General features: G+C 43.5%; 1 protein-coding gene across 2 annotated transcripts; it reads right to left on the reverse strand.

Moving 5' to 3' along the window:
* Positions 1-264: 264 nt before the first annotated feature.
* Positions 265-20,123, reverse strand: chrnb2 (cholinergic receptor, nicotinic, beta 2). Of its 2 annotated transcripts, none has more exons than XM_069537629.1 (6): positions 11,232-11,412; positions 10,948-11,093; positions 8,595-8,639; positions 6,099-6,208; positions 3,283-4,411; positions 265-1,273 (listed from the first exon to the last, which is right to left on the reverse strand). In XM_069537629.1, exons 1-6 carry the CDS (start codon positions 11,284-11,286, stop codon positions 1,121-1,123), a joined length of 1,638 nt encoding a protein of 545 aa, XP_069393730.1. In that variant the 5' UTR covers positions 11,287-11,412; the 3' UTR covers positions 265-1,120. The 2 variants fall into 2 exon arrangements, with proteins under 2 accessions (XP_069393730.1, XP_019948095.1); XM_020092536.2 differs by lacking the exon at positions 11,232-11,412 and adding an exon at positions 19,876-20,123 and having other exon boundaries at positions 986-1,273.
* Between the last annotated feature and the right edge of the window lie 1,807 nt (positions 20,124-21,930).

Genomic DNA, 21,930 nt, shown 5'->3' on the forward strand with positions numbered 1-21,930 from the left:
CATACTAATACACATAATAGCTTCATTTCCATGTTCTCCATGCTTCCACCAATATATTTTAATTTACATTAAACATTTTTCCAACACTGATCTTTGCCTCAGAGCTCTAAATACTCCATCTTGGAGAAATCATATTCCACTGACCGTCCTATAGGAAGTCCTGTCCACCATCTTAGCTCAGATTGCCCAAACTGTGCAGGACTGTGCACGGCCGTTCTCTACTTACTTTGCATAACTCTCGAAGCATAAAAACTGTCCATGCATGATTTATTTTTCTTTATCCCTTTGACCTTCATCACATAATACGTCCTGACTCTTGTATGCATTTTCCTTTGCAATCTGTTGCTTGTACACATATTGTGTGAGTGTGTGTGCCACGGGCTGTGTAGTACAGTTTATATCACATTCTTGTTATAGCTATACAATCATACAACACACCGTAGCCTCTCTATCAGCACTAGACCCTGGTATGAGCTAACACAGAGAAATCTTGATAATATATAGTCAATGCTTTACTGTGGTAGGCTGCTATGCTATGATAAAATATATTGAGTTCACTGGCGTAGTGGATTTCTGGAAAAGAAACTTAATGCACAAGAACCTTGATATGAACCTTCCTTCCCTTTCTGATTAGCCCACACTGACATCGGTCTATTCTGTGGATGAGAAATGTCATAGTTTGAGGAGGGCACGTTGTCGTTTGTCAATTAAGAAGTCAGCAGCAGGCAGAAAAGTGTTGATTGGCTGGCGTGAGGTTTCTTAGCATCCTCGCTCCCTGACTGGCTGAAGAGGAGAGCTGGGAGGGATGTTTCCACCAGAAAGGGGAGGTCAGTCCGTCAAACATCTGGACAAAACACTGCAGGTGTATGATGGCCTTCTCCTTAGTTCTTCATACAAGAAAAATCAGTTGTTCATTGCAAAAATTTTTACTATATAAAGGTAATGGGCGTGATTGCTGTTCAGTTCCACTTCTGGTTCCGGTTCCATAGATACAACAAAATAAAAACCCGAGACCTGCTTCCCCCTCCCATCCCCGCCTCTGGCCCTCTGCTGTTCTGCTATGCTGATTGGTCGGGGGAAGCTGTCCGTCAGCGTGTTCGTGGCTGGGGAGAGGGGATGGTCAGCCCGGCGTGCTGGTGATGGTCTTGGCTGTGTAATTCTGGAAGAGCGGCTGCAGGAACATTCCCATTGTTCCGAACACGCACACGAAGATGAAGATCCACAGGAAGAGGCGGTCGATCACCATGGCGACGTACTTCCAGTCCTCGCTCACCTGTGGATGGAAAAGGGGGGATGAGGGGGTGGGGTGGTGGTGGAGAGAAATATTAAGGTGAGCTGAATCACACCCTCCCCACATCCTCTCATCATTGTATCACTTTATGTATGCAGGGGGGTTAATAGAGGTGAAGGGTTAATGTGAGCGGAGACTTGTTCTGCCACAAAGCACTGATGAGGTCCAGCAGGAGTCAAGGAGGGGGAGAAGGACATGGGAGACAAGAGAGAGTGATGGAGGGCAGAGAATCAGAGGGTGCGCTGACATTGTAACCCCGGAGATGATGACTTGGGGAGGAGGGGAGGCGAGAGGGATGGGGTGGGCTGAGGCAGGAGAGGAGAGGGAGGATTTTCAAAACAGTCGGCATGGAGATGGGATGGTAACTATGGCGATGATGGACAGAATTACAGAGGATTGTTAATTCCCATGTCGGTTTCTTTCACTCCGAGAGAGTCTCCTAAGATGCCTTGGGGGGGAACGATAAAAAATGCCACCCTCGCCCCACCGCCGTCTTGTCTCCTCCGTTCTGGCGCTTTCCCACTTGTACTCCTTCTCCATGCACACGTCAGGCCACTGCTATAATTGCATGTCTGCGTTGAATATTTAGAGGGGGCTACGATTACGTCACCAGATCTGTCTCCTCTGCTTATGCTCTGGCGTAGTCCCCCATGCGTTTCAAATGGCAGCGCTAAACGGCACGGCTGCGAGGCTCTATCATCACTATAACATGATATGGCACTGAGAGAGGACAGATCCGCGCTGCTCAGAGACGCCTTTTTACGGCTACCAACATATTCCCATGAAAGCAGGTGATTTGTGATGTGTTGTTATCCATATAGAGACAAGATTATATTTTATCGTGGTATGAAGAAGGTGACACACAGGCAGCCTCATTTTACCACCAAATCTTGTTGCCGATACATTGGTCTCAAATTGAAAAGCAGTAAACTGCAGCAATGAAAGATTTACCAGCAGCATCAGCAGCATGTATCTTTTACTTTGTCTGTGTCGTTTTCTGTTTAGTTATTTAAACCTACATTTGTGAATTGTCTTTTATCTTCAGATGACAAATTCTCTATTATGACACCAGTTTGTGTCTTTGTCTCAAGTATGTTCGTCAACTTTTTTGTGTTTTGTTATTGTCAACAGCTGACTGCAACCGGAAGCGACGCTGATCAGAGCTGTGAGAGTGAAGGGAAAACAGTCGAGTAGGAGGCCGAAACCAAAACAATGAGCTTAAATAAGGATTCTTTGTTTAAGGTAGCAAATCAATTAAGTCAAGTTGAGGGGAACTGCAGAGTTGGGTGACACAGGCTATGACTATAACATCTAGAGCTCGACCGATATGGATTCTTGGGGTCAATGTCAATCAGCGTTGCCAGATGGGAAATGTTGAAGAATCGTACCAGAAGCTTTAATTTATCGTATTTTGAGGAAAATGATTGTACGTGGCCAGAGTAGGGATGGAACGCTCAATACAGCGGCTTTGAAGCTGTGTCAATATTCTGAAGCACAGTTGTTTTTCCATCACGTGACTATGGTTAAGTGAGGCTTTGATGCATCACACTGTGGGTATGAGCTATGGATATGATTCTTGAAAGTCAATGAGTACTCAAACTTTTCTTGCAAGTCAGCAAATCATTGCATAAGATTATAAAGCAAACTATAGTAGGTTTCATGTGATTGAACAGATGCTGGAGACAGCCTAGCCAAATCTAGCCAAATTTTAAGATTTTTGAACTTTAGCAAGTACATATATCCATATTTGTATATACATTGGGTTCTGATAATGAGGTATTATTATACATATTACTGTAACCTCTGAAAAGAATCCAGCTATAAACCTGATTTACACTTCACAACATGTTTTTATGTGATTTACTCTTGATATATTGTTATTGTATCAGTCTGGTTGTTATTGTATTGGTCAGTCTCTGATAAGGAGCAACAGAGATTGGTACACTAATGTTGTAAATGGTATTCCAGAGTAAAAATACAGTGACACTCACACTTTGATCATCATCTTCACTCTTCATGTGGTTAGCGATGAAGCGAACTCCTTCCACGGCCTCCTCAAACCCAGGACAGGCCTGAGCCAACAGGGCCTGAGTCAGAGCAGGACCTCCTCCTGCTTGTTGGCCCCGGGGCAGGTTTCCAGACCCCCCTTCCCTGCCCTCCCTCACCCTATTCAGACCATCCATGGATCCACCGCCTGCACCTCCCAGTTCCCCACCAAACTGTTTAACAGACGCTCGGTTCACGTAGCAGGTACAAGGGTCACTGTCTTCTTTGCTGAATACCCCTGTGGTGGTTCCCCCTCCGCTCCCGCCACCACCACCCAGCCCGAGACCCACCATCAGGGCCCCTGCCTCCCCGCTGCGCCCACCCTCTTTCTGCTCCTGGGCCCTCCTTCTTTGGCGCAGCCGCTGGCGCTCGCAGCTGTTCCTTGGCTGGCGCATAAAGAGCAGGGCAGGAAGCTTGTTGAGGAACACCAGTTTAACCCAAGGTGGCATAGTGTGTGTGGTGGGCGAGCGGTGGTGCACATTTAGTACACACACACTGGTGACGATAGAGAAGGTGACTAAGACCATGGTGAACATCAGGTACTTCCCCACCAGAGGGACGTCCAGTGAAGTGGGTGGGACGATCTTGGAGATCAGCAGCAGGAACACAGTGAGTGCCAGCAGCACTGAGATGCAGAGCGTCATCTTCTCTCCACAGTCTGATGGCAGGTAGAAGACCAGGATGGCCAGCGAGGTGATGAGGACACATGGGATGATGAGGTTGATGGTGTAAAAAAGAGGCTTCCTGCGAATGATGAAGTCATAAGTTATGTCCACGTAGGTGGGGTCAGCCGGGTTCTCGTTCCGCCTGCCTGGCAGGGCAATGATGTCCCACTCCCCGCTGGGCGTGAAGTCATCCATGCTAGCCACATCAGCGCGGAGCACCAAATCGATCTCGGTGCGGTCATAGGTCCAGGAGCGGAAGCGCAATGTGCAGTTCTGCTGGTCGAAGGGGAAGTGCTTGACCTCGATCTTACAGGCTGACTTATAGATGGCCGGGGGCAACCAGAAGATGCTGCCATCGTAGGAGACCACGGCGTTAGAGTAGAACGACACCTCGTACACACCGTCGGCACTGAGAGACAGGTTGAGAGAGATAGAGAGGAGACAAACATAGAGAGGAGTCACACAGAAACATTTAGTCTTTAATTATTCAACAATTTGGTTCGCATAAATTATAATGAGAGGCCAAGTTTCCCCGGAGTCTTATGATCTGTGACACATCCCGTTATGCAATACATACTCATTCCAGAGCAGGACACAGACAAACAGACAAACACATAAACGCAGATACAGAGGCTGAGACGGTTTGGTCACAGACACCTGCTCATACAAACATGAGGAAGGAGGAAGATCAAATGATCACTCAGTCTAGACAGGAAACATGGCTCCCAGGTCAGAGTGGGCTGAGTCAAACAGCTCAAATTAGACACTTCAAATTAAAGCCTGCTGACGACATTAACTTCATTGATTGAACTTAAAATGCTGTCTGGAAAACTACTTGATTATGACTGATGGTTTAATGTAGGATATGACAAATGTAAGAGGATTATTTGTATTTTCTGCTTGTATTGACACATTTGTTCATTCTAAGAAACACAAACTTTCCTGCAAATGTAGTTGTAAAACAGGCTCTGTTGCTGCCATACAGAGATAATCCTCCTGTTGAAGTGACTGACAGGAGTCCAACGCAACGGAGAGGGAGGACAGCGAGTCGAACTGGGGTACATGGGATTAACAGGATAATTTTATCCACAGTGAGGCAGGTCAGAGATCTTTTAATCTTTACTGAAGTAAAGGCTGAGGCGGGGAAAGAGGAGAAGGGCCAGAGAGATCACTGTGCTCTGATGAGCAGCTTCACATACAGCAGACTGATTCTCAGTTTCCATTACACTAAGACAATTGTCCTGTAACAATCTTAACCCTCTCTGACATACAATGAAGTTGTAATTAAAAACAGGTCATGTTTCTGTTCTACGAAGATATTTGTGTTATGCAACACATTGCAGTGAAATACAGTGCATTTAATATAAAGTTTGTCAGTTGACATATTTAGATTTAGATCATATGCATGACAATGGGAATGTATGTGGTAGTGGCCCCAGGACTGAGCCTTGTGGAACTCTATGACGACTTAAACCAGCACAGTGGTGTTTATCCCTACATGTCGTTCCTGTGTCTGTGAATCTTGTGATCTATGGTATGAAACGCAGCACTTCAATCCAGCAGGATGAGTACAGAGTCCATTGCAGTAGTGAATGAATACATTCAACTTGTACTGTAAAGCTCTTTGAGGAATCGATAACACTGGAAAAACCCTGAGCCTCTGCTGTAGTTATCTGCCTGTAATCAACACAACTCATTTTACACTCACTTCTAATGTGTTTGAATGTGTGACTATATGTGCAAGTTCCCTAAATCCATCATGCATGCATTTACTTTATTCGCATGCATGTGCTGTACATTTATATGCGCCAACCTGGTGTGCAGTGCAGATGACTCCATCATTCTCTCATGAGAGCTGCAAACACTGTGCAGTAATGTGGCATGAGTGATGTGAGCAGTGGTCATATTCAGTCATGTGTGGCAGGCCTGGACATATCACACTTATACAGACATAAGCACCGGGTAGTGATCTTTAAAATATGATCAGGTTATGTATGGGAATTCCATGTGCTGTTGTTGTGCATGATTTTTAGCTTCCATGTATGACTTCTGGAAGTCGTCTGCAGTGAGGACAGGAGGGTGAGTGAGTGACTCACTTGTTGTAAAGCACCACGTCAGGCAGCCAGATGTGTTTTGAGGGCAGCCTGACCTTCATCATCCCATCAAACTCCTCAGGGACCCAAGTCAGACGATAGTCCTGCCACTCCTGAGGGTCAATAAAAACACAATGCTTAGTCACTCATCAGCAAATCACACTGCAGCAAGAAGACGTGGTGACAAGCTTGGACGAGTGCGTCTGTCTATCCATCTTTTTGTCTGTCAGTTGTCAATATAATACATCAGGAGCCACATAAGCCCGGGTAATATCCTGCGCTGTCTGTCCTGCATCATACCTTTAACTACGACCCAAAGAGGGATAGAGAAGCACTCGTGTCAACCCTGACCCTGAATGGTCTTTTAAACACACCCGGCCACAAACCAATCAGCTTGATTAAAATGGCATCTACAATGAGGCTGTTCCCAAGTGTGTGCACATGTGCGCTTCAGCAAAAACCTCTGTGCCCTCTGCATAACCTTGCGTAAAAATACAGGCATTATCTTGTTCTGTATGTTGTTGGTCAGTCATTGACATTGGCACACTGAGGCCTCCGTGACCTGTGACAGCAGCCCTGTCTGGCTCCTCTGTGTTACTGCCATGTTGGAGCTGTAAATCCCACACTGGGTTGTCTGCAGTAACTGTGATGCATGATGGTCATTATAGTTTGTCTTGGCTCAGGACAGTTGTCCTTGCTTCCCCTGCTTACAGACAGCGAGGAATCCACAGAGCACTGATGGCCATTCTACGCTCCGTTCCATGCCATAAATCCTAACTTACTCAGCTGCAAGTGTATGTGCTTCAGTGTGTGTGTGGTCCAGGTATTAGTGATGTTGTAAGGAAAAAAAACACGTCCACATAACGTAGATCATTAACTTTTAAGGTGAAAACATGTTTTAAGGTTAAGGTTAACGTTAGGGTTTGGCTATGGTCTCCGTGATCAGTGTAAGGGAATGTCCTCTGAAGTAATGGAGACAGGACTGTGTGAGCTTATGGCAATTCTACGCTCCGTTCCATCCCATAAATTCTAACTTGCAAAGGTGCAGTTGTATGTGCTTAAATTTGTGTGTGCACGTGTGAGTGTGTGTGTGTGTGTGTGCACCCACTAGATAGAAAAATGCATGGAGCTATATAAAATCTAATGCAAAAAGCAGCATCCATTATATATCCATTATATACAGAGAGAGAGAGAATCTCATCTGTTTTATCTTAATTGACATCCAAACTCAACATATGCCGGCAAATTGTTCTAACACCTGCTCTCAAAAGCAAGCGCATATGTTGATAATGTGTGTGTTGATGCATTTGTTTACCGTGTGTGTGTGTGTGTGTGTGTGTGTATAAATGTGCACACCTACATGTTCAGGCCTCAGCTGTAAGCTTTACTAAGAGCCAGCCATGTAGAAGAGGGTCACCACTCAGACAGAGTCACATTATTCACAGGTTTTACGAGGTGAGCTCATAGGTCTCATCCAAAAATCACAAAATCAACTTGGAGACATTGGTCCAGCATTTTGTGTGATGCACTTTTTGTTTCAGATCTAAAAAAAACATCAAGCCGTGATTTTTGCTCATGATGTTTCACTTTTCAGTCATTTTTCTGTCTCTTTCTCTCTCACTATCTGATGCTTCAGCGGGCTTGTCAGATCTGAGGGCTGCTGCTCTGTGTGAGGAACACATAGATGCATCTTTCCCCTCCAGTAACTGGACCACTGCACACATGCTGGTGTGATACTGGTATGACACTATTACGCTTGATTACATAATGTAAATCAGCATGATTACATATAGTAAATTGCAGAGGGAGCGTGAGTCAGTGTCCGATTTTTCTAACTACAACAGCTGTGTCTCAATTCAGGGGCTGGATCCTTCAGAGTCTGCATTTGAAGACCGTTTGTGTCACTGCAGCATTACTAGACTGTCCCGTTTCGTGGGCTCCTTCAAATGTGGCCAACAAACGCATCCAACAGGTTGATCCTTCCTGGTTCAACCTATCCCAGGATTCATGACGCTTCAATGACGAATGGTTTTTCAAAGCGGTAATGGTGCTGCTTAGTGATGAGATGTTGAGAGACATGCTTTAGTATCACTCTTCAGCTCAATCAAACAACGCTTAACACTTTTTAAAAAAACAAGTGGCATTAAAACTTTTTCGTCATGTCCAACTTCAGCTCTGTTGCTAGGCTACAGCAGTATAAGGGGGCAGGTAAAGCTGGTGACGCCGATCATGGAAATCCTCTGCAGACCAGACAGTCTCATTTCAGTTCAGCCTTCACGGTGGCTACCCCTGAATTGGGACACAGCTTAACTACATTAGAGTCTGTGATTTACTTCCACTGACCTGAATGTCACACTGTGAAATCCAAAGCAAAAACAAACTCGTCAGTTTTTGTTGGGTTTTCATTTTAATAACCTGACTGTCTTTATTGTCCTTTCGGTGTGAGGCAGAATGTTTGCTTTAGTAAATTAAAAGAGAGAAAAGAGTGGGAAGTCTCACCTGTGTTAGCCAGACATTAGTGGTCATCACCTGCTCCCTTTCATGCTGCAGAGAAAGAAGAAATTACTGTTAGTGAAGGCGTCTATGCTTCAGTGGTTCATTACAGCACTTTCAACAAGCTGCGCAACATATATGTGACATATTTTTTCAATAAATCCGTAACAAGAATGCAGGGAGGCCGGAATATCCTGACATTTAGTCCCTAAATGCTGAGTCATGCTTCAGAAACAATGGCTGCAATATGAAACCTGATAGCATCTTTCATTAAACCCTTCCTACGTGCTTGATGTAAATGTCTTTCAAACTCCACGACCCAGTTTGTAACACAGACTTTCTGTAATAATAACAATTAAAAAAAACACTGAGGTCAAACTCCAGTCAAGATAACACTGATTATGTCATCATCAGGATTAATTTCTCAGACTTTTAGAAAGCTCCTCCAGAGCCACCGGAGCCATTATACAACTGTTTTCATAAGCTGAGTAGTACTCAACATAATGAGCCAACCAGTCTTTGTGTGTGTAAAATCACTTGGGCGACACTTTAACCTACACAAAGATGAACTAACACACTTCTGTGCAGCGTTTTGCTTAAAGACAACAGTGAGTTCACACTTATCCTTGAGCTTGTTTATCACCTACTCTGTATTCACATACAGTTACAGTTACTCTATACCTAGTATCTTAATTTATACTGCATTTCTACTTTTACTCCACAACATTCAATTACAATGAAGAATTTGTGAATAAAAAATATACTAAATATACATGAACATCTAAATTCTCTATTGTCTCCTGAGCTAAGATAAGAGTGAGATCTTGGTTTGTGGCGCCTTTTCTTTATTCTTTAACAGTAACTCATGATGGATTTTATCAAAAGATTATGATGCAAAAATAAAAAAACCATAAAGAACATCTATAAATATAATATATCTAATAAAATATAACCATAAAATACTTCTGAGTTTGTCAAAGATTGGAAGGAGGGGGAATTCTATTGTTATGTAACCCTAGTGATATTAGTCATAAGAACAGTCTTACAGTCAGAGTGGTAGACAACAGTGGGGGGATGGGAAAGAGGAAAAGAAAGAACAGTGAAAAGGGAGAGAGATAATCTTGTTTATTAATCACATGGATTAATAACAATGATGAATTTGAAGTAAAATGCTTGATTAAATGGGAATTAACCATTCATCTGCTGAGTGAGGAGAAAGTGAGAAGTGTTGCTTTGTGATATAAAGGGAAACAAGAGTTTGGTGATGAGTGGCAGAAAAGCTGAGTGGACACAAATGATAAAAGGGAAGCGCATGAAATAAGATGTTATGACTAATGATGATTGGTTGATGAGGCTCGTGTCCATAGAGATGACCAAAATAACCAGGACGGGAACTAACTGCACATTAGAGCTTTCTCAGCATCAGCAAAGTTTGTGTCACACCAGCTGGTCACGCCACAATTACTTCCGCCTATCCTATCTCATGACAGGAAGTGGCGTAATAAAGGATGTCTAATTAAGGAGATACCAGTATTCAAGTGATCTCCATGTAGTGGAACCCCTGTAGGTTTAGGATAATTAAAAAGAACATCCTCCAAATGCCTGATGAATATGGCAATGAAAGAGAAAGGAGAAGAAGAAGAAGAAGAAGCAGAAGCAGAAGAAGAAGACTTATGAGCATGAGCATGACTTTTAAGATTTTGTGGAACCTTTTTATTTGAATCCAATAATCCTGATAGAAATTAAAGGCATAGAATAATTACATGTTTGAATCAAATGTTTTATTCTCGCACTCGTAACTCCTGAATCAAACTTTACTGTTAAAAAATGAGCGATTTCCTTTAGTTACCATGATGGAAAATAGCCAGGGCTGTTGTACAGTTGCAAATTTGCCGAATCAGGTTGTATGAACATGGTGCTTGTGATGATTTAGTGGTTTTATTGGTTTTCTACCAGGCTGTGTTGTTCTTACAGGAATCCAGTGTCGTGATTGATTGTGGTTGGAAGGGAGAGTCAGCAATTAAGATGGTTTTAAATTGATTTTGTGACTGAATCTGGCCATGGGTTATTGTAGATCTGTGATTGGGTCTATTTGAAAACATATTGCAGTTTATTTGCCAAGAAGTAGTCGAGAGAAGTATAATTAAATGTTGGTATTGGTGCTGTATTCAAGTGCAAAAAAAACTCAATACTTCTTGAACCGCTGCTTTTTTGTCTTTTCTCTCTACAAAAATGTCTAAAAATTTTCTGAATAGATTTCCATTAAAAGGTGGAATGATCCACATCACGCTGAATCGTACTCTTCCTGAGAAAAATGGTGCACACAGATTCAAACGCACGAGCACACGCGCACACTCACCACGCTGATGAGTTGGGCCAGCGACACCATCAGCTGCACAGTAACCAGCTCGGAGCCATTAGTCGCAGGACGGATCAGTTTGTTGTAGTGGGCTGGATTTAGGAGATGCTCCACCAGCCGCTCCTCCGTGTCCGCCCCGAGGCCGCCTGTAATGAGAACACATTATTATCATCAACCTCATCTGTCTCGATAGTGGAGACAGAAAAAAAGTTGCAGCCATCTGTGTCTCTCCTGGCATCAGTTGAAAAGAATTTTATCGTATCGGATTTGCTCTGCAGACTTACAGGGGCAGGAAATCAGTTTGGCCGTTGCCCTCACTCCCAGCACTGAGGGATGCATTGGCTATCCATGTGTATTGAGAATGCAAAGGTTTTGAAGCATGGCATTACTCATCACTGGCGGCTGGAGCACGTCAGCACAGCTCGATACACACTTCTTACAAGATCTGACATCATAAGCCTGAGTCAACCAGTCTGAATGTCTCTATCACTATCCTCTCTGTCTCTATCGCTCTCTTTGTGCCTCGGCTCTGTCTCCCTCTATTTTCCTCTGCCGTGTAGCACTTCTCTCCCACTGCCAGTCTTTTGTAGCTTTGGGTTATTTTCACTCCATCTCTCACTTCCCTCCCTCCCCCCTAAACCCTCCCTCCTGTCCACCATCCCTCGTCCTGCAGCCGACTGTAGGCGTGTCTCTGTGAGCGGTCGAGTTTGGGCAGAGCTGTCAAAACATGCCGCACAGGAGGGAAGCTGTTTGCACAGAGAGACATGATGCACAGAGAAAAATAACTGTGCTGTACCTCCTCCTGCCTCCCTCCTTCTCTCTCTCTCCTGCTTATTCACTCCCTGGCTCTTTGGCATCTGTTCGCTCCTGTGCTGCATCTTTTACTCTCACAATTCCCTCACACCTTCCCCCTGAATATAAACACAGGCTGCTTACTGTTAGCATGGTACCAGTGTTGTCATATTCTAACCCGCTCTTCAGAGGCTATTAGCGGCGCAGGAAAACAAACATGTAAAAGCCAATGTGGATGGAATGAACACGCTGTTATATGTTTCATTTTTTGTTTTCTCTAAATTTAAAGAAACACCCATTCAGATGTAAACTTTTCAATTTCAATATATAAACACAAAACACACTTATAAACAGAATTTGGACAGTAACAACTACAGAGGAGGCTTTACACCTCCTTCACCCTCCTCATCATCTGAGCAAAATTAAGAAGAATTTGAATTAATCAATAATAGCTATATGAAAAATCATAATGTCAATGTACTTGATCAATGACTCTAGCTTTCTTGAGTTGTTCAATTTTGAATTTCTGTTAACTCAATATCTTTCATGTGCATGCTACACAGAAAAAGTATGAGGTTCTGCATGAGGAGAAATACAGTTATGATGTCATGACATAACGTGACTGACAATGTGTGCATAGATGGTCACTGCGAAATCTCAGAAACAAAATGTAAACGTATAAAACAGCAAATGTTGATGAACCTCACTTATTTAGTTTTTCCACTGAAGCTCTGACTGTCTCTGAGCTCTCCCTCTGAGACAGGCTGTCATGTCCTCCCCCTCCTCACCCTCTATTCCTCCCTTGAGCTCCACCTCCCCCACCCTCACCCTCCAACCTGCCCTGTAGCGCTGCTGTGTTCACTGAACAGGAATGATAGCCTCTGTCTCCAGATCAATGAGGACTCTATTCACTCCCGTAATTCCTTGCTCCCCCTTCTTTGCCTCTCTTCCTTCCTGCATCCCATCTCATTCTCTTTTACACTCTCTCCATCTCTCCATCCTCCCAGTCAGTCCATATTTTTCTTTTCTCTCCTCTCACTGCCTCTCTCTCTCCTTCCTGTTATCTCCATCTCCCTGTCGCTGACAGCCACTGTCCATTTATTGCCCCTTCTCTCGCTTATTCAACATCATGAATACACAGCCTGTCAGCACATGTGTGTAGATCTTATTGTGCACGAGTGCCACTTTTCTTTTTTGTGTCTTATTTTTTGTGTGCACATATTCATGAGGGAAATAAATATTACTGTCTTTGTCTGAACCATATGAGTGGTGCATATTATTCCCAGAAGCGCAAGGCAATAACACTGTCAGAGGAGACAGGAAGCTAATACCATTCACTTGAACAATGATGAAGCAGAAAACATCCATATTTTTGTCAGCCAAGCTCATAATGTAAATGCTAGTTTCATGTCTTTCATGCATTTCTAAACCGTCAAAATGATCAAAACAAATGATATTTGCTTTACATCTCTAATTATGTTTTTATCAAGCGTCTTGAAGCGTGACCCTGTGATACACTGTTGCGTCTGTTTGTCATGAATATATGAAGAATAAAATCTAAATGCAGGGTTTGTGCTCCTAAAATAACCCATCATCTCAGCCAAACCAGACCAGCATGTGGAGTAATTCAGAGTTAGGATCACTTGAGATGACTGAGCTCACATTTATAAGGAGTTTGAGGCCAAACTGATGAAGCTGATTAATTACAAAGAAACTTCTGCGGACAATTATTTCAGAATTTTGATTCAGAATAATTATCCTTGCAAGACTTAGCCTGTTATTTTCTTTGACCTTACATCCATCTACTGGAGCCAATCCCAGCTGACATTGGGCAAGAAGGGGGGAGCAGCCTGGACTGTTTGCCAGCGTATCATACAGAGACAAACAACCATTCACTCCAACAATCAAGTTATAGGGTCTTAACCTAAATCAAATATGTCAGGAAGCTTGGGCACCTGGAGAAAAGCTACACAGACACAAGGAGAACATGCAAACTCCACACACAGAGATCATACAGGATTTGAACCAGGAACCTTCTTTCTGTTAAGGTGACATGTTAAAAAGACGATCACAGGATTCAATAGGCCAAGGAACACGTGTCTTTTGTGCAGATCTGCCAACAGTTGCAGATATAGTATTTATATCTTTACAGAATCATTTACAGTAACATGGTGTAATATGGCATTTTGTAAGTATCCTTCTATTCTGATGCAAATCCAGATCTGAAACATTTTCACTTATTAAAGTAAAATAACAAACTGAGAGGATTGTGCTGTCTTGGCTTTTATCCAATCACTGAATCTTTTGGACTCAGGATAAAAGTCTAGACTAATATTTTATGGCACTGAGACAAATTGGAGACAAATTGGAGACAAAAACCGATGTTTTAATCTTTTCTAAATGTTCTTATCTGGAGAACAGATACATCCCCACTCTCTGCTCTGATCACTGAATGTTAAACATGTGAACTTGGCAGCTTGCCTGCAGCACTCATCGATGTTTCTACACAAAGACTGATCGCTCTGTCTCCACATACAACACTCTGTCATGCTAAAGTCCGCACTGAGTGGTCCTAATGTTTCTGCTATAGCTCAGATTGTATTCTGGTTGTTTTCCAGTGCAAATATTGCAAACTTAATGTGACACCATGAATATTTCAGCAGGGCTCTCCCATTAGACCCTGGAGCAAGGGGAGTTACACACCGCCATGCACATGCAAACACACTGACACAGCACAGGAAGGGATGAGATAGCAGCAGTGAGCCTCACGACTTTGTTCCCTTCCATCGAATAGCCATCGATCTCGGCGTGCTGATGGACCTCAGAGAAAATCTACATCTAAATCCTGATTTGAGTGAATTACAGAGGCTTTTTTGACGATAGCGAATGATCGGTTATTACGTTTTACAACATCTGTAGGTCACAGCGCTTCTTAGAGACCCAGAGTCCACACGCTGTGAAGACAAATGTGCAGAAAATAAGAGCTAAATTGAATTGTCTCACTAAAACTATTACGGTGATGATCTCTATAGGGCTCGCGATCAAATGAGGAAAGGTTGGTGGGAGAGCAGGGTCGCTCTCTTCTCCTCCTCTCAGCGCTCCACTAAAGAGGCTTTTTGGCTGCTGCTGGGACCTTTTATGCTGAAATATTCTCAGATCAATAATGGAGAGATCCATTGATCTACTGGCAACACCCAATTGGCTCTGTAGTGCCCATAGAACTGAGATATTAATATTGATCCTCCATCCAGCCGCAATATCGCAGCGATCCAAAACCAAAGCCATCCCACTGTGGACTAACTGAGGATGTCGCCGAATCAAAAAATACATTCAAGTTGAGAAAAGTGCTGAGAGTGGTTGCTGTTGTATTAATGTTGAGGAGATACATGTTTCAACACTGCTAACATGTTTTATGCATCTGCTTCAGCTTTCAACACCATCATTTTGAATACTGATATTAATGGCTTCATAGAGATGTCTCAGAAAAGCTAATATTTTCATTAGCCTACATTCTTGTATCATGATACCGGACGATGGAACCATTATACTCCAACCCCATGCCACAATTAGCCATTTAATAGAAAAATGCACTTTAGGTTGAAATATTTCTGAATAAGTATAAAGCTGATATTTCCTCGGTGAAGCACTTAATGTCACATCTTTTGAAGTCAGATCAGAGTAAATTCAAGGTGAACGTGTTAAAGTGGTTTAAATTCCTTAAGAATCTTGAGCTGAAGAAGCTGCACTATCAGAAACTGTGACTTTAAGTACCCAGAAACCCTCATATTAGGAATAAACAGTACACTATGATTTATTTGTTCCACTCACAACACACGGCAGCTGTTGGATGAAAGATGGCAGGGCGTTCTAATGGTGGTGCCTATTTCAGGGATTGCAATAAAATACATCACTTGAACTGCATTATACCTCTAATAACAGCTATTATTTGGCTTCTCATAAATCCTGAGGCCATGTTATCAGCAGGTCGAAGTCTGGCGCCTGGAAGCAATGCAAGGAGCTCGTCTGTCTGTCATGTATCGGGATAACAATTCAGACTTATCGATCAAGTCCTGCATGATCAGAATAAACAAGTATTTTTGTATTTTTCTAAGTACATTACTTACCGATGATAAGCATATTTTAATCTGGTTAAATTGCACTTTATCAGGCTGGTGCACATTAAAGAGTCAGATCATTTCTACAGTGATAAAGCAATGTTATTATTTATACATGATTTCATCAGAGGAGGATTGTTGTCATGAATACACATCTACAAACACATTAATCACAGTGTGCTGCAGAGGGTGATGTGGGCATAAATTATATCATATCAGAGTTTTTTCCCTCGATATTGAAAGAATGTTGAGGTTTTTTTTTTGTTACAGGATTGATTTTTGCTCCTGAGAGGAGGTTGTGGTTTTAAACTCTTAATGAGCAGAGAACGTAAAACACAATGTCAATCAATGATGTGTTTTATTCCTCCTCACCATGAATCCTTACATTGATATATAATGGACTTTTCCTTTGTTGGTATTGATGAAAATCATATTGCGATAATGATTGATAGTGTTTGATTACCAAGCCCAAGTTGATATTTGATCTCTTTATTATACTTTGCCAGGCTGGTGTACTTTTACATGTTGGATAATGTCTATTCTTATAAAGCAGTTTTATCTTATGATGTCATCACAGGAAAATAACCTTATCTCTTACAAACACCTTCATCAGAGCAGCATAACACCCCCTCTTTCTTTTTTTAAATCATTCTCAGACAAAGTTAAAATTAAAACTCCTAACTTCCTAAATGTCTCTTATCTGCCTCTTCTTCTCCGCTGCTTAAGTTTCTATTAAACCTCTGTGCTCTCCCTCCGCTTCCCTCTAATCTCAAGGGCCACAGACTGCTGTGTGCTGCTGCTGCACATTCACTCACACTCACACTCACACACACACACTCTCACACACACACACACACACATACACACACACACACACACACACACACACACACACACACACACACACACACACACACACACACACACACACAAATGATATTCCACAGATCACACATGAGAACACACAGTTTTACACACGGCATCAAACATTCCACATCACACAGACCTGATACCAATGCAGGCCTCTGTTGTGAGTGTGCTGTGTGCTGCTAATCACAGATGCCCCCCCCCCCGTGCGCAGATCCGATCCTGTTGCTGCTGTTGTGTATTGGGAGTCAGTCCACAGAGATGGAGACAGAGAGAGAATAAAGATAGACAGTGACGGAAAGAGAGAGAGAGACAACAGGAGGGCTGCTGCGATATGCAGGTTGAGATGGTGTGGAGATCAGAGAGCTGGAGCGGTGCAGCACTAATGTGATGACAGGCCAAACTGACTGAGCAGAACTTTCTAGACTGTAGCCCTGCCAAGGAAATGATTAGTTGATACTCACCTACTTCATCATCGCTTCTTACAGCAGAGGACACCAGATTGTACCGCACATAGTCATGCATACTTATATGTGAAATAGGTTTTAAGATGCAGACAGTAGATAAAAAAGTGAAGTAAAACTAAACCAAGTACACGTTACGTCCTTGGTTGATGGAACCGTCGCACACTGCGCTCCATATCCAGTAACTCCGCATCAGGTCAACTCAGCACCACAGACCTGTTTATTATGCATGGCCTGCTGGGGAAATGACAAGAGGAGACATTCTCCTCACACAGCAGGAAGGCCGCATTGTCGACGCAGCGTGTGAGACAGGTGGTGAAATGTCCTTGAGCGCCCTTGCACAGCCAGTAGACGTTTGAGGAGATTTGTGTGTCTGTGCATGTTGAAGTCTTCTGTAACAAAGTGCTGGTGTGGACTAGTTGGAGGTGTTGTGTTATTGCTTTTCTCACCCTCATTCGATCATCACACTGGATATTTGTGTGATTAATTAACACACACACTCACTCTACACACAGTCTCTCTAATTTGCTTATATGTGTGTGATACGAAGTCTTGGGGCCGTCATGTATGAACAAACACATACGATCACATCTTTGTCTGTGTCAGTGCGTGTTTTTGTTGTGCATGTTTTACAATTATGCGCTTTGCTTGCTCCCTTGTAGGTAAATCTCTTAATCGTGCTATTATGAGCTTGTGCTCCAGGTGTGTGTGGTGTGTGTGTGTGACCACGTGCTCATTGTGAGCATTTCTACAAACATGTGTTTGCGTGTGTTTGTGTGTGGATCCAGTTTACAGTCTCTGAGGATGCAGCTAATCAGATTTTCTACCTTAAGGGAAGGTGACTCATTAGTGCTCGGCTGCTGATGAAGCTCCTTAAAGTGATATTTCACGTTGGCAGCATTTTTCTCTCTTAGTGCACACACCTCTGTGAGATCAACCAACAGAGCCTAATGCTCTGGGTGACAAATATTATACACCATTAGGCACTTAATTGATATTCTAATAGTTTGCTCAGTCTGTCGTATTCATTTAAAGAGTGTTTTATCGTTGCTGATGTAATTTAAATTGTTTTAAATTGTACTGTAATATAAACAGGCCTCAACATTGTAAACTATATAAATGTACACTTCATGTTTTTGATGCATTTTATGTACTCTTGTGTTCACACTCATTTTGTCTGATTTGATATTTGTGCAACAACTTTGGAGAAGTGAAAATGTAAATAAAGGGTGTTAGTAACTAAATCAAACATGACTTATTACCAAAATATTTCATATTTATCTCTTTATCTGTATGTGCATGTATGTGTACTGTAAGTACAAAAGAAATTACACAAAAACTTGGTATTAAAATATCTCTTTGTGTGTGTGTGAATGTACGTGTTTGTGTGTGTGTGTGTGTGTGTGTGAGGGCAGAAGCACTATGGGCGATGATGAACAGTTAGTCAATGCAAGGCAGATGGCCAGGCATTTTTGTGTGGATGGAGGTGTTTGAGTGAGTGTGTGTGTGTGTGTGTGTGTGTGTGTGTGTGTGTGTGTGTGTGTGTGAGTGTGTGTGTATGGTTATGAGTGCTGCTATGCAGGAAGTGACAAACAGTCTTTTGCTCGGAGGCAGTGAGCTGGCCTCTACCCTGTCACTACTGTATGGATTGACTAAAAATATTAAGGCAGCCATTATTCAACCAATCAGATGATGTGTTTCCCCCTCACCGTTCTGCCCAGGGCAAATCATTGCGGAGCACAAATCAACACCATATCAGAGCCAACTTACAGACCCAACGTATGTCCGGACAACCTAATGGCTTCACACTTAACACATCTGCTCCGAGAGCAACGACAGGGCCGTAAATAAGACTCATCCGCTTAATGCACGTCCTCTAAAAAGATAAGAAAGAAAAGACCATTTATCTGCACGAGCTGAGGCTTTTTCCTGCCGGATGACACATCATCTGTCCTGTGATGACAGGAAGTAGAAATTGTTTTAGCTCAACCTGCCTCTCATTAACCTGCCCACTCAATGCAAGACCTCAGTGTTAATGAGAGAGACAGGGGGAGGAGAGGGGGTGATAACATTTCTATCTCACTCGTTCTCACTTTGATGCAGGCTGGTAGATAGAGGGGGACACAGCAGCACCTATAATGGCTTTTATAGAGTTAATATTGCTGCACATACTATAATGTCTCCAAAACGTAATTTCCCCCAATAAATCCTCCAAAGAAATGAGTCCATACCTGTGATATAATACCGCCTGGTGTTACTTATATTGCAGTGTCTGTATGTATTTATGTACTGTATTGAATCAAAAAAACATAAAGAAACTTTCATTTACATGAATCATCTTGGGTTTTAAACGTCAGATGTTGCATTAGTTTCAACTGTGTGTATTATTGTGAGGGCAGTCTTCCTCCACCACACCATTCCGTCGCTCTGGTTGCTGTTATGAGGAGAGAGATGGTGACACAGCAGTGAAAGAGTCATTTTCTCCACATCTGCCTCTCCACACCATCTCTCCTTTTGTTTCCACACTCACTCCCTCGTCACTTTAAACAAACCTACATCCGAATCCCCTGGAGGCTCCGACGCGCCGCGCTTTTTTTGGCCCAATATTCTAAGGTGACGATGCGCACACACAGACACACGCACACAAAAAGAGCGCATCGATGGAGCCATTAGACGGACAAGTTACTCACCTCCCGCAATGGCGAGCAGAGCCAGCAGCGGCAGCAGCAGCCGCGGCGGCCGGACGTCCATCATCATCATCATCGTCGTCGTCGTCGCAACCATCATCATCAGCATCACCATCCGTGCGTCCGAGCGCGCACCGAGCCCCAGGAAGGTGTTCACCGGGATGGAGAGGCCACCCCAAAAACACACCCGCAGTGTTTCTCCCCTCCTCACGACCCCCCTCCCTCCCCTTTACTCTCTACCTGGCATGGTGACGTCACAGCTTTTCCGTCCTCACTTCTTCTTCCACTTCTTCTTCTTTTTACTCTTCGCTCGATTCGAGAGGGGGGGCAGGTATAGCACGGAACAAATTTCGCCAGGTGAGCTGCGCTGCGCTGCGCTGGGTCGTGCGGTGCGCTGGCGGTGCCGCTGCTGAAACACACCGCGCAGCGATGGATGCGACGCGCCGGAGAGGCGGGGGCGGGGCGCACGGTGAGGGTGCGCGCAAGGAGCACTGTGGAGGGGAGGGGGGTGAGGCAGGAGGGGAGGATGTGGCATATACCTCAGAGGATCCTCAGCTCAGATATGCCAGTGTCTTCCCCGGCACACATCACCATATAATATTCAGCATTTGTGGGCACTTCCAGAATGTTTATGTTGCTCAGGAGCGACTTCATTAGTGACCTTGTCCGACTTTATGGCATCATGTCCTTCATGTGCTGTATCCTAAATATAAGATAAGATATGAGATATTAGTATTTTACATCCAGGTTTTGCCTGTTGTATGAGGGAACCACCAAATGCAGATGTGATGACATCTACAAGTTTTTCTTTTGCCAGCATGCCATCAAGATCTGTGGGAAAAAAAGTCAAATTGGGCCTGCAGTAATTAACAATATTAATTTAACATAAAACACAACCAAGGTCTGAATTACGTACATTACACTGTCATGAGGTGAGACTCTCCCTGCCCTGGTTTCCCTGTATATGTGACCTACCTCATTTAAATAGCCTCACCACCTCTCAGACGGGGACAGCCTGAGCTTAATGCAATCATTATTCTGTGAATAATCTTCACCCTGTAAAAGCTGGGGTAATCTCCATGGTCTCTTCTTTTGTTGCTCTCCTCTTCTTCATCTTTCCATTTTTATTTTCCCTTTCTGTGACTTATATTTCATTACATGTTCATTTGGTTGTTTTATTTTCCTCTCGACAACTGTTGTGACCTCTAATCCACTGTCACAAAGTCAAGCATGCAAGATGGGAAATGATGGAGGCTGGGGAGGGAGGAAAGAATTGGTAGGCGGATGGAGTTAAGAAGGATGATTAGCCAGGTAGAAACAAATTAAGATGAACATGTAGGCTCTTGCAGCTCCCTCTTGATGTTGTAATATACTGAGAAGGTCATTCTGAGAACTGGATGCCAGAGGAAAAGAGATATAAAACAACTAATTTGGATGATGAGGCAGAGGAAATGAAGCAAATAAAAAGGGGTACAGGACTCATTACGCAGGAGGGAGGGGGAGGAGGGGAGTCAAAAGAGTGTGGGAGGCGGATGGGGGAAGAGTAAACAAAGTAAACAAGAGTGCAGGATGGAGGGAGGAGGCGGTTGCCGTGGTGACTAAGAGAAACCCGAAAGCTCCAAGAGGAAACGACCTGTTTCTCCTTCATTTTGTCTATTTTAATCACCGACACACACACACACACACACAAAGGAGAACACACATGCGCAGCTGGCACACAACAAACACACATGCACCCGTGCATAAGTCCACGCTATGCACACAAATGCACATATGCATGCACATGCACGCAAAGTCTTCCACAGTGATGTGTTCCTCTCTCTTGCTATCTTTACCCCCCCTCTCTCTCTGCGTACAGTCCTCCCCTCTCTCCCCCTTCTGCCTCTCCTGTGCAGTGAATGAGCTGACCTGACAGTGCTCCTCCTCTGCACTGAGTGCTGTGAGTCTCTCTCTGAATTATTTACAAGCTGGGACCCCCACGAGTGCTTGTCTTCCCCTAACACCCCATCACACTCCTGCTCTCGCTCTCTTCTTTGCTCTGTCCCTTTCCTCTCTCGC

The sequence above is a fragment of the Paralichthys olivaceus genome, chromosome 13 (genome assembly GCF_024713975.1).
Source record: "Paralichthys olivaceus isolate ysfri-2021 chromosome 13, ASM2471397v2, whole genome shotgun sequence".
Taxonomy (NCBI): Eukaryota; Metazoa; Chordata; class Actinopteri; order Pleuronectiformes; family Paralichthyidae; genus Paralichthys; species Paralichthys olivaceus.

Bases quoted from the DNA above. Each gene is read 5' to 3' on its own strand.
- chrnb2 (XM_020092536.2), bottom strand. From the start codon at position 19,987: ATGGTGATGCTGATGATGATGGTTGCGACGACGACGACGATGATGATG. The intron at 4,412-6,098 runs GTGAGTCACTCA...CCTGTCTCTCAG, and splicing joins GACGTGGTGCTTTACAACAA to TGCCGACGGTGTGTACGAGG. The intron at 1,274-3,282 runs GTGAGTGTCACT...TTCCATCCACAG, and splicing joins GTGAAGATGATGATCAAAGT to GTGAGCGAGGACTGGAAGTA.